The sequence below is a fragment of the Schistocerca piceifrons genome, chromosome 4 (assembly GCF_021461385.2).
Source record: "Schistocerca piceifrons isolate TAMUIC-IGC-003096 chromosome 4, iqSchPice1.1, whole genome shotgun sequence".
NCBI classification, from domain to species: domain Eukaryota; kingdom Metazoa; phylum Arthropoda; class Insecta; order Orthoptera; family Acrididae; genus Schistocerca; species Schistocerca piceifrons.
The window spans coordinates 654,708,543-654,721,009 of NC_060141.1; the positions used below are offsets into that span (position 1 = coordinate 654,708,543).

At 46.7% G+C, this 12,467-nt stretch overlaps 1 protein-coding gene across 1 annotated transcript in view; it reads right to left on the reverse strand.

The window, feature by feature from the left end:
• The window catches only part of LOC124794855 (ras-related and estrogen-regulated growth inhibitor), a 390,394-nt gene that overhangs the window by 217,530 nt on the left and 160,397 nt on the right, over positions 1-12,467 (reverse strand). Inside the window, exon 2 of the mRNA XM_047258521.1 lies at positions 10,805-10,949. Coding sequence (XP_047114477.1) covers positions 10,805-10,901 — 97 coding nt within the window. The 5' untranslated portion in view covers positions 10,902-10,949. The remainder of the gene's footprint in view (positions 1-10,804; positions 10,950-12,467) is intronic.

The following is a 12,467-nucleotide window of genomic DNA, read 5'->3' on the forward strand; positions in this document are numbered from 1 at the left end:
CTCAAAACTTGAATTTAATTGTGTGGGGTCACACACTCATAACCTGTATTTATTTGAGGACCGAACAGTGATTTACTTTGAGTATTAGCATGCACTGTCTACACTACATGAGGCTTCATGAATCAGTCTATGGACTTATGTAAATTGAAGGTGGAGGGGGTGGGAGGTGGGAAGGAAAGGAAAGGAACTGATATCCGCTGCATCGGGACTTAATGCCGAATAAGCGGCGACAAGTGAAAGTGTGCCTGAGCGGCACACATTTCCAATCGTCGATGCTGATTCCACATGCAGCTGATATCATCAGTTCCTTCCCTTTCTTTTCCTCTCCCCGTGACACCTCCACCTTAAATTTACATAATGTGTATCACAGCTGCGGATTCCACATGGAGTTTGTTTTTTGGGACACGTCCGAAAGAGCAGATGCTACTCGTTGATATAGCCTATTGACTAACTGCTTTTCAAACATATTTAGTGTAGGATCTTGCAGATAGTGTCATGTAAGTATTCAGTTCACGCTCACTCTGGGCACCAGTGGACAGAATTTGAAATATTTATTTCAATGAAGGTTTAGTTTTTAATTTATAAACAGTTCATCTCAGCTGTAGGACTTTACACTAGCTTGCCCGATCACTATCCCAACATTCAGTAGTTGTGCAGCTAAATAAGTTTTTGGGTGCTTATAAACGTATGTCACATTGTTGAGGAAAGTCTGATGCCTCAGTACATGTTCTTATATATGCTAGCTATGAGGACTCTCGGCCACTTCCAATGTGGCTAGCACCCGTGAGTAGCCATGTGGGTTGCCTACATACCAAGGGAACAAGGGGAACGATGTCATTAATGATCTTGAAACCAGGACATCATCAAAGTGGCGGCAATCCCTGCTCTCCCTATCAGTCATGTCATCAAGCTACATCTCCGCCCAATCAATTGAATGTTACCAGTTTCCAACAGAAATGAACTTTACGACGTCCCTCTGGGAACTGAGCGTGAATCATGGGCAGGTGGTTCGTTCTGGTAGGCAAGCACTTTTACGAAGAGACAGACAGCCATAAAGAACCCATGGCCTGTTTTGCCAATTTCTTCGATTACTTTTCGGTACCTTCTTATATTAAATTACCGCTTTCTTGTGTGAGTCAGTTTTGTCTCACTCTTAAGCAATTATTTGTGTTTTGTAAACGTTAATCGTGATTGTTGGGCAGTACTCTAATTATCTCTGTTGTCTGATTTGCCGAGACACTACTTGGGTTGCATTGTATAGCCACCCCGGAAAGCAGGGTCAGGTGACCTTGCTGCTCGCGGAATCCTACCTGCGCTGTGTGGTCATTTCTGGGAATCTGTGGGGTCTTTGTTATGGGTTCGAGCAGAATCAAGTCGTTTGCGGCATCTTCCCTGTCCAGCACAAGAACACAATGCAGACAGTCCGAATGCCTAAGATCTTTGTTTATAATAACTGCTCAGGAGAACTGTTTCTTTACAACTTGCTGCTAATTTTGTAGAACTGTTTTCTTTATTTTAAACGACGGTGACAATGGGTCACTGCCATAGACAGTGAACAATCAAGAACAATTAGTGTGGTTGTATTTTAGTTGGGACGACGGTGTGCAAACCATCCATTATTTTTTTTAGTCATATAAGCTGTGTTTTTTTGTAGCAACGAACTTTGGTATCTCGTCAAACAGCTGTAACAGTTTACATCTTTGGCCTTGTGATAACGAAGGTGTCACATAGTCTAACAATCTAGAGGAGAAGCCCTCAGTCAAATGTGATCCCACTGATAATGGCAAAAATGTACAGAAATAACCAGATTTTGTGGTTTGCATAAACATGTGGGACTGAATTCCCGTAACTGATTCTACAAACATTGCTGCTCTTAGAGCGTTAAATACCTAAGGATGTCGATTTGCGCTCGGGGACCACCGAATTAAAGGTAACAAGGCTTATTAAAATGAAAACCATCGGTTTCCAATGGTGCACTTCCATTAATATCTACATTAATAAACCTGGCCAATCAGTTTCTTGACAAACAAAATTTTAGTTCCCCAATTTAGTACAACGTCGTTATCAAATAAAACCAGCAGTTTGGATTAAATTACCGCACATTCAACCTTGACAGTAGCAGTTTCTGGTCAACTATCTCTAAGACTAAAGCTCTGTAAAGAAAAATTCACCTGGTGGAACTCGGAACTCACCATAATGCAAGTCGTGGTTCCGGAAGGCTTGTCGTTACCTTCCACGCGAGATTTCGAAATTGGAGCAACTCGTTGATTTGAGGGCTATTAGCCAACTGCCACTGGCGCCGTACATTGATTAGCTTGTTTGTCGTCCATAAGCTTTACTGGTAATTATGTTTTTACTTGCCAGCACAGAGGCTATGTTGTGTGTTTGCATGCAATGAACGGTCAACGTGAGTGAGGTAGATAACATAGGAAGAGGAAGAAGTACCCTCGGTGGTACTTGAACCTTGGCTCTTGGTTGGGAATTGGAGGCGGGTTACCCTCGGCAAAGCCTCCCTCTCGGCATATGCCAGCTGTTTTATTTCTCATACCGCAAACCAGTATCTCTGTGCTTTCCTCCGCCCTTTCTGTAGTTCGTCCATCTCATTTGATAATCGTACCTTTTTTCTCCCACTTCTGCTGCCTAGTTCACTTCTTTTGCACATTGATTCCTTCCGTCCCGTTATCACAGGCTTCTGCTAGTACCTCATATTCATCATTATCTGTACCGATTGTTATTACCATTATTTTATTATGAACCATTATCTATATACGTTCAAAATCGTATATCTCCGAAAGTTATTCACCAATTGCTTTGAAATTTTCATACAATGTTGCATTTAAGTACAAGAGTGTTTCTATATACCTACTGGACGTTGTTAGGAAGAGTCTCTTGTTCATTTGTCAACATTTTAAATCTCTGATAGTTCTTCACTGACTGCTTTGAAATTTGTAGATAAGACTGCATTTGAATACACGCGCGTTTTTAGATACCTACAGGAATGCCATATGGTACACAAACTCACACACACACACACACACACACATATATATATATATATATATATATATATATATATATATATATATATATATATAACTGGACTTGGACTCGTTAGGCGCGCCGGCCCCGGATCGAATCCGCCCTGCGGATTACCGACGAGGGACAGTCTGCTAGCCAGCCCAGATGTGGTTTTTAGGTGGTTTCCCACATCCTGCTAGGTGAATACTGGGCCAGTCTCCACGTTCTGCCTCCGTTACACAACTCACAGACATTTGCAGACGTTCGCACTATTTCATGGCTTATGCTAGACGCAGACAGTTGGGGTACACTTCTTATGTCCTGGGGTGGGTTTGGGGTGACGGCAGGAAGGGCATTAGGCCACCCTCTGTCACCGTGAATTCCAGATCCGTAAAAACAAGGCCGACCCCTCGTTGGAGCGGGACGAGGCCCAAGGAAAAAATATACACTCCTGGAAATGGAAAAAAGAACACATTGACACCGGTGTGTCAGACCCACCATACTTGCTCCGGACACTGCGAGAGGGCTGTACAAGCATTGATCACACGCACGGCACAGCGGACACACCAGGAACCGCGGTGTTGGCCGTCGAATGGTGCTAGCTGCGCAGCATATGTGCACCGCCGCCGTCAGTGTCAGCCAGTTTGCCGTGGCATACGGAGCTCCATCGCAGTCTTTAACACTGGTAGCATGCCGCGACAGCGTGGACGTGAACCGTATGTGCAGTTGACGGACTTTGAGCGAGGGCGTATAGTGGGCATGCGGGAGGCCGGGTGGAGGTACCGCCGAATTGCTCAACACGTGGGGCGTGAGGTCTCCACAGTACATCGATGTTGTCGCCAGTGGTCGGCGGAAGGTGCACGTGCCCGTCGACCTGGGACCGGACCGCAGCGACGCACGGATGCACGCCAAGACCGTAGGATCCTACGCAGTGCCGTAGGGGACCGCACCGCCACTTCCCAGCAAATTAGGGACACTGTTGCTCCAGGGGTATCGGCGATGACCATTCGCAACCGTCTCCATGAAGCTGGGCTACGGTCCCGCACACCGTTAGGCCGTCTTCCGCTCACGCCCCAACATCGTGCAGCCCGCCTCCAGTGGTGTCGCGACAGGCGTGAATGGAGGGACGAATGGAGACGTGTCGTCTTCAGCGATGAGAGTCGCTTCTACCTTGGTGCCAATGATGGTCGTATGCGTGTTTGGCGCCGTGCAGGTGAGCGCCACAATCAGGACTGCATACGACCGAGGCACACAGGGCCAACACCCGGCATCATGGTGTGGGGAGCGATCTCCTACACTGGCCGTACACCACTGGTGATCGTCGAGGGGACACTGAATAGTGCACGGTACATCCAAACCGTCATCGAACCCATCGTTCTACCATTCCTAGACCGGCAAGGGAACTTGCTGTTCCAACAGGACAATGCACGTCCGCATGTATCCCGTGCCACCCAACGTGCTCTAGAAGGTGTAAGTCAACTACCCTGGCCAGCAAGATCTCCGGATCTGTCCCCCATTGAGCATGTTTTGGACTGGATGAAGCGTCGTCTCACGCGGTCTGCACGTCCAGCACGAACGCTGGTCCAACTGAGGCGCCAGGTGGAAATGGCATGGCAAGCCGTTCCACAGGACTACATCCAGCATCTCTACGATCGTCTCCATGGGAGAATAGCAGCCTTCATTGCTGCGAAAGGTGGATATACACTGTACTAGTGCCGACATTGTGCATGCTCTGTTGCCTGTGTCTATGTGCCTGTGGTTCTGTCAGTGTGATCATGTGATGTATCTGACCCCAGGAATGTGTCAATAAAGTTTCCCTTTCCTGGGATAATGAATTCACGGTGTTCTTATTTCAATATCCAGGAGTGTATATAAGTATATATACATGCACCTCATAAATAAATAAATATGTAATATATGTAGGGGTAATCTATATAACAATGTAAATGTTCATTTGTTCAAAATCTTAGCTTTCCGAAAGTTATTCACCAATTGCTTCTACATTTAGACACAATGTTGCATTTGAATATGCACGTGATTTTATATATCAGTTAGTTTTGCATCACCCCCGTTCCCAGAAACCCTGAAGATACACGTTGACTGTGGATTTTGTATCACAGACACAGTCCCTTTGACGGTTCAGAGATGTCACTAAACCCGCCCAAAGATGTAAACAACCATGCAGCGCCTATTAGACAGAGGGGGTCCGACAGAAGATCAGTTCCAGTCGTTCCACCGGAAAGGAGGTGCACGGCTCGTGTTGTCTGTAGTTCAACCATGCCTAGACAGTCAATACCGCGTTTCGATCGCGTCTGCATTGTTACTTTGTGCCAGGAAGGGATCTCAACAAGGGAAGTGTACATGTGTCTCGGAGTGAACCAAAGCAATGTTGTTCGGACAGGGAGGAGATACAGAGAGACAGCAACTGTCGATGACATGCCTCACTCAGGCCGCCCAAGGGGTACTACTGCAGTGGATGATCGCTACCTACGGATTATGGCTCGGAGGAACCCTGACAGGAACGATACCATGTTGAATAACGCTTTTCGTGCAGACACAGGACGTCGTGTTACGACTCAAACTGTGCACAATAGGGTGCATAATGCGCAACGTCATTCCCGACGTCCATAGTGAGGTCCATGTTTGCAACCATGACACCATGCAGCGCAGCACACATGTGCCCAACAACATGCCGAATGGACCACTCAGGATTGGCATCACGTTCTCTTCACCTTTGAGTGTCGCATATGGCTTCAACCAGACAATCGTCGGAGACGTATCTGGAGGCAACCCGGTCAGGCGGAACGCCTTAGACACACTGTCCAGCGGGTGCAGCAAGGTGGAGAATCCCTGCTGTTTTGGTGTGGCGTTATGTGGGGCCGACGTACGCTGGTGGTGGTCATGGAAGGCGCAGTGGCGGCTGTACGATACGTGAATGCTATCCTCCGACCGATAGCGCAACCATATCGGCACCATAATTGGTGAGGCATTCGTCTTCATGGACGACAATTAGCGCCACCATAGTGCACATATTGTGAATGACTTTCTTCAGAATAACGACATGGCTCGAGTAGAGTGGCCAGCATATTCTCCAGACATGAACCCATTCGAACAAGCCTGGGGTAGATGGAAAAGCGATGTTTATGGACGACGTGACCCACCAACCACTCTGAGGATCTACGCCGAATCTACGTTGAGGAGTGGGACAGTCAGGACCAACAGTGCCTTGATGAACTTGTGGATAGTATGCCACGACGAATACAGGCATGCATCAATGCAGGAGGACGTGCTATTGGGTATTAGAGGTACCGATGTGTACAGCAGTCTAGACCACCTCTTCTGAAGGTCTCGCTGTATGATGGTACAACTTGCAATGTGCGGTTTTCATGAGCAATAAAATGGCTGGAAATGATGTTTATGTTTCTCTCTGTTCCAATTTTCTGTACAGGTTCCGGAACTCTGGGAACCACGGTGATGCAAAACCTTTTTTGGTGTGTTTATAATAGAGAAACGCTGTTAGCGAACAAGGAAGTTGTATTTGTGACTTGTCGCCATTTATTAGAACAGTGCTATAGATTCTGAATTCGCAACAACAATAAACAAGAGAAACTAGTGGAGATGGAGAGAGGGAGAGGAGAAGATGGACAGAGAAAGGGGAGGGGAGGAGAGGGACGGAGAGAGGGGGCAGCGGGAGATAGAGAGAGAGAGAGAGAGAGAGAGAGAGAGAGAAGAAACGACAGCCAGAAATGGGAGGAGGTGATGGACAAAGAGAGCGGCAAGGCGGTGGATGGGAAAAAAGAGGAGGAGAAAATGGACATAGAAAGGAAAGAAGAAGGAGATCAGGATGTATATCCAGTTTGTATACATATCAGAAACGTGTGCTTTTCTTTCTTTCTTTTCCATTGTAGCTGACTGAGCCACAGCAAAGCGTGGCTAGGAACAGCTAGTATATGACTGTATATTGCTCAGTACCATCTGTAATGGTGACACACTATGGATTCTCAGAGGGATGTAAGAAATGGCCTGAAAATCTAATCTTGTCAAGTGACATAAATCCATAAGCAAATAAAAATAAATTTTGTTCAACGGATGTTTCACGTGGCAATATGGGAGTGCTAGACCATTAAGTTCAAAGTCGCTGAAGAAGACAAAGATAATGTCACTCACAGACTTCATGCAAGTGAAAAACGAAGGCCAGTGTTCTAACAAGATGGCTCTTGCAGACAGTGTTAGAGAGATGTGTCGTGCAGCTGTCTCCACGAACGGTGAGCCTCAGCTTGCGTCGCAGCAGGAAACCACTCGCTCTATGTAAGTAGACTCTCCACGCCTAGCAAAAGCCTGGCGTAGTTGTTCTCGTGATTTCTCCCACGCTCCACTGAATTCAGCATGCTCTTCTCATCACAATTTGTGCACTGACAGTTATTAAAAATGTAAGCTGTTTTCACCTCTGTTCCTGATTATTTTGCGTGACCAGCGTAAATAACAAATTCTGCATTTCTATCCCCACCAGTTTTGCAGCTGTGGAATCGACAGACGGGCACAGTATTACTGTCCAACCCTACAAGTAGGATCGGAACTATAGCTTCTATTTCGGTTAATATGCGCGATTTCAGGAATCGTTGAATAACATTAATTTGGTGATCATATTTCAGTTAATCGTACATGCAGAGTCAGTAGAAGTGATGAGTCACGCACAATTAATTAGTTTCACGCGCAGATCGACAGAGTGGGTCTGCCACAAACGCTCTTTGTAGCTAATAATTTCTCTACCCTGTGATGCTGCCTAGTGGAACCATTCCTAATGTACTTTGCTAACTAATCATGAGCAATACTTTCGTGACCCCCGGAGATCCTCTCTTAGTACAGGCGCAGCCAAATCCTCCGCACGCCAAGACCGTAGGATCCTACGCAGTGCCGTAGGGGACCGCACCGCCACTTCCCAGCAAATTAGGGACACTGTTGCTCCTGGGGTATCGGCGATGACCATTCGCAACCGTCTCCATGAAGCTGGGCTACGGTCCTGCACACCGTTAGGCCGTCTTCCGCTCACGCCCCAACATCGTGCAGCCCGCCTCCAGTGGTGTCGCGACAGGCGTGAATGGAGGGACGAATGGAGACGTGTCGTCTTCAGCGATGAGAGTCGCTTCTGCCTTGGTGCCAATGATGGTCGTATGCGTGTTTAGCGCCGTGCAGGTGAGCGCCACAATCAGGACTGCATACGACCGAGGCACACAGGGCCAACACCCGGCATCATGGTGTGGGGAGCAATCTCCTACACTGGCCGTACACCACTGGTGATCGTCGAGGGGACACTGAATAGTGCACGGTACATCCAAACCGTCATCGAACCCATCGTTCTACCATTCCTAGACCGGCAAGGGAACTTGCTGTTCCAACAGGATAATGCACGTCCGCATGTATCCCGTGTCACCCAACGTGCTCTAGAAGGTGTAAGTCAACTGCCCTGGCCAGCAAGATCTCCGGATCTGTCTCCCATTGAGCATGTTTGGGACTGGATGAAGCGTCGTCTCACGCGGTCTGCACGTCCAGCACGAACGCTGGTCCAACTGAGGCGCCAGGTGGAAATGGCATGGCAAGCCGTTCCACAGGACTACATCCAGCATCTCTACGATCGTCTCCATGGGAGAATAGCAGCCTGCATTGCTGCGAAAGGTGGATATACACTGTACTAGTGCCGACATTGTGCATGCTCTGTTGCCTGTGTCTATGTGCCTGTGGTTCTATCTGTGTGATCATGTGATGTATCTGACCCCAGGAATGTGTCAATAAAGTTTCCCCTTCCTGGGACAATGAATTCACGGTGTTCTTATTTCAATTTCCAGGAGTGTATACTGCTTGTGTTTTTCTTTTCTTTTTCGTTTATAAATGTATAGCTATGGTGTTCTTTTAATTATTGACAAAGGTCTTCTTAGGCACTTGTGGGTTTTATTGTTGTTCTGAAGAAGGTGTAGTTATCTACACCGAAACCTGGGTTAACAATTAACACTAAGAGCTTTTTTCGCAATCGAGGCGGGTTTTCAGTTTTTTAATGTATTAACCAACGATTGCTGACGCGCTGCGATGTTGAAGGTTCTTAAATACAGGGTGTTACAAAAAGGTACGGCCAAACTTTCAGGAAACATTCCTCACACACAAAGAAAGAAAATATGTTATGTGGACATGTGTCCGGAAACGCTTACTTTCCATATTAGAACTCATTTTATTACTTCTCTTCAAATCACATTAATCATGGAATGGAAACACACAGCAATGGAACGTACCAGCGTGACTTCAAACACTTTGTTACAGGAAATGTTCAAAATGTCATCCGTTAGCGAGGATACATGCGTCCACCCTCCGTCGCATGGAATCCCTGATGCGCTGATGCAGCCCTGGAGAATGGCGTATTGTATCACAGCCGTCCACAATACGAGCACGAAGAGTCTCTACATTTGGTACCGGGGTTGCGTAGACAAGCGCTTTCACATGCCCCCATAAATGAAAGTCAAGAGGGTTGAGGTCAGGAGAGCGTGGAGGCCATGGAATTGGTCCGCCACTACCAATCCATCGGTCACCGAATCTGTTGTTGAGAAGCGTACGAACACTTCGACTGAAATGTGCAGGAGCTCCATCGTGCATGAACCACATGTTGTGTCGTACTTGCATGTCACATGTTCTAGCAGCACAGGTAGAGTATCCCGTATGAAATCATAATAACGTGCTCCATTGAGCGTAGGTGGAAGAACATGGGGCCCAATCAAGACATCACCAACAATGCCTGCCCGAACGTTCACAGAAAATCTGTGTTGATGACGTGATTGCACAATTGCGTGCGGATTCTCGTCAGCCCACACATGTTGATTGTGAAAATTTACCATTTGATCACGTTGGATGGAAGCCTCATCCGTAGAGAGAACATTTGCACTGAAATGAGGATTGACACATTGTTGGATGAACCATTCGCAGAAGTGTACTCGTGGAGGCCAATCAGCTGCTGATAGTGCCTGCACAAGCTGTACATGGTACGGAAACAACTGGTTCTCCCGTAGCACTCTCCATACAGTGACGTGGTCAACGTTACCTTGTACAGCAGCAACTTCTCTGACGCTGACATTAGGGTTATCGCCAACTGCACGAAGAATTGCCTCGTCCATTGCAGGTGTCCTCGTCGTTCTAGGTCTTCCCCAGTCACGAGTCATAGGCTGGAATGTTCCGTGCTCCCTAAGACGCCGATCAATTTCTTCGAACGTCTTCCTGTCGGGACACCTACGTTCTGAAAATCTGTCTCGATACAACCGTACCGCGCCACGGCTATTGCCCCGTGCTAATCCATACATCAAATGGGCATCTGCCAACTCCGCATTTGTAAACATTGCACTGACTGCAAAACCACGTTCGTGATGAACACTAACATGTTGATGCTACGTACTGATGTGCTTGATGCTAGTACTGTAGAGCAATGAGTCGCATGTCAACACAAGAACCGAAGTCAACATTACCTTCCTTCAATTGGGCCAACTGGCGGTGAATCGAGGAAGTACAGTACATACTGACGAAACTAAAATGAGCTCTAACATGGAAATTAAGCGTTTCCGGACACATGTCCACATAACATCTTTTCTTTATATGTGTGTGAGGAATGTTTCCTGAAAGTTTGACCGTACCTTTTTGTAACACCCTGTATATGATGCCCTACCACGAGATATGCTGAAGCCTTAGTCACCAGGCCATCTGAATCGACCTGCTGGAGACGGAGAGAGGACGCGGCTTCTCTGTGTGTACTCACCGCTCTTGCCGACGGCGGCCGCCCCCAGCACGGCGATCTTAACCTCGCACAGCGACGACTTCTTGCGACGGATGCCGCGGATCGCGTTCGAATTCATGGCGGCTGCGGCTGCTGCTGCTGCGGCATGGGGCGCCGCGCCGCGACTCTGCAACACACACACACTGCCTTCAGCGGCCACCACTTCTGCCGTCGCATCCAATACTAACCGCTGCTATGCGTTCCGCGGCCGAGGAGGCACAAACTTCATCAAATTTATCTCGACTTTAAGACCATACGTAATATACCATCTTACGCATCCAACATTATATAATACTACACAAAAAGTTATCGACCATGGATGCAAGTGGGCATCGACTGGAATCAATGGGGAGAAAGTTGAAATTTTGTGTCAGACCGGGATTCGAATCCGGCTCTCCTGGTTACTAGGCCGATGCTCTAAGCCTCAGGGACACGGTGATCAGAGCATCTGCCTGGTAACCAGGAGGCACCAAATGCAAATAAATATGGCAACTCTCACCTGATCAGCTAGACATCTGATACATCTTCCACTGGCTTGCAAATCTCCGGGATGAAAGTAGCTTTCGCAACATGTCGTTGTTGTTGTGGTCTTCAGTCCTGAGACTGGTTTGATGCAACTCTCCATGCTACTCTATCCTGTGCAAGTTTCTTCATCTCCCGGTACCTACTGCAACCTACATCCTTTTGAATCTGCTTAGTGTATTCATCTCTTATGCTCCCTCTACGATTTTTACCCTCCACGCTATCCTACAATACTAAATTGGTGATCCCATGATGCCTCAGAACATGTCTTACCAACCGATCCCTTCTTATAGTCAAGTTGTGCCACAAAGTTCGCTTCTCCCCAGTCCTCTTCAATACCTCCTCATTAGTAATACGATCTACCCATCTGATCTTCAGCATTCTTCTGTAGCACCACATTTCGAAAGCTTCTATTCTCTTCCTGTCCAAACTATTTATTGTCCATGTTTCACCTCCATACATGGCTACACTCCATACAAATACTTTCAGAAGCGACTTCCTGACATTAAAATTTATACTCGACGTTAACAAATTTTTCTTCTTCAGAAACGCTTTCCTTGTCATTGCCAGTCTACATTTTATATCCTCTCTACTTCTACCATCATCAGTTATTTTGCTCCGCAAATAGCAAAACTCCTTTACTACTTTAAGTGTCTCATTTCCTAATCTAATTCCCTCAGCATCACCCGACTTAATTCGACTACATTCCATTATCGTTGTTTTGCTTTTGTTGATGTTCATCTTATACCCTCCTTTCAAGACATTGTCCATCCCGTTCAACCGCTCTTCCAAGTCCCTTGCTGTTTCTGTCAGAATTACAATGTCATCAGCGAACCTCAAATTTTTCATTTCTTCTCCATGGATTTTAATACCTACTCCGAACTTTTCTTTTGTTTCCTGTGTTGCCTGATCAATATACAGATTGAATAAGATCGGGGATAGGCTACAACCCTCTCTCACTCCCTTCCCAACCACTGCTCCCCTTTCATACCCCTCGACTCTTATAACTGCCATCTGGTTTCTGTACAAATTGTAAATAGACTTTCGCTCTCTGTATTTTATCTCTTCCACCTTCAGAATTTGAAAGAGAGTATTCCAATCAAGATTGTAAAAAGCTTTCTCT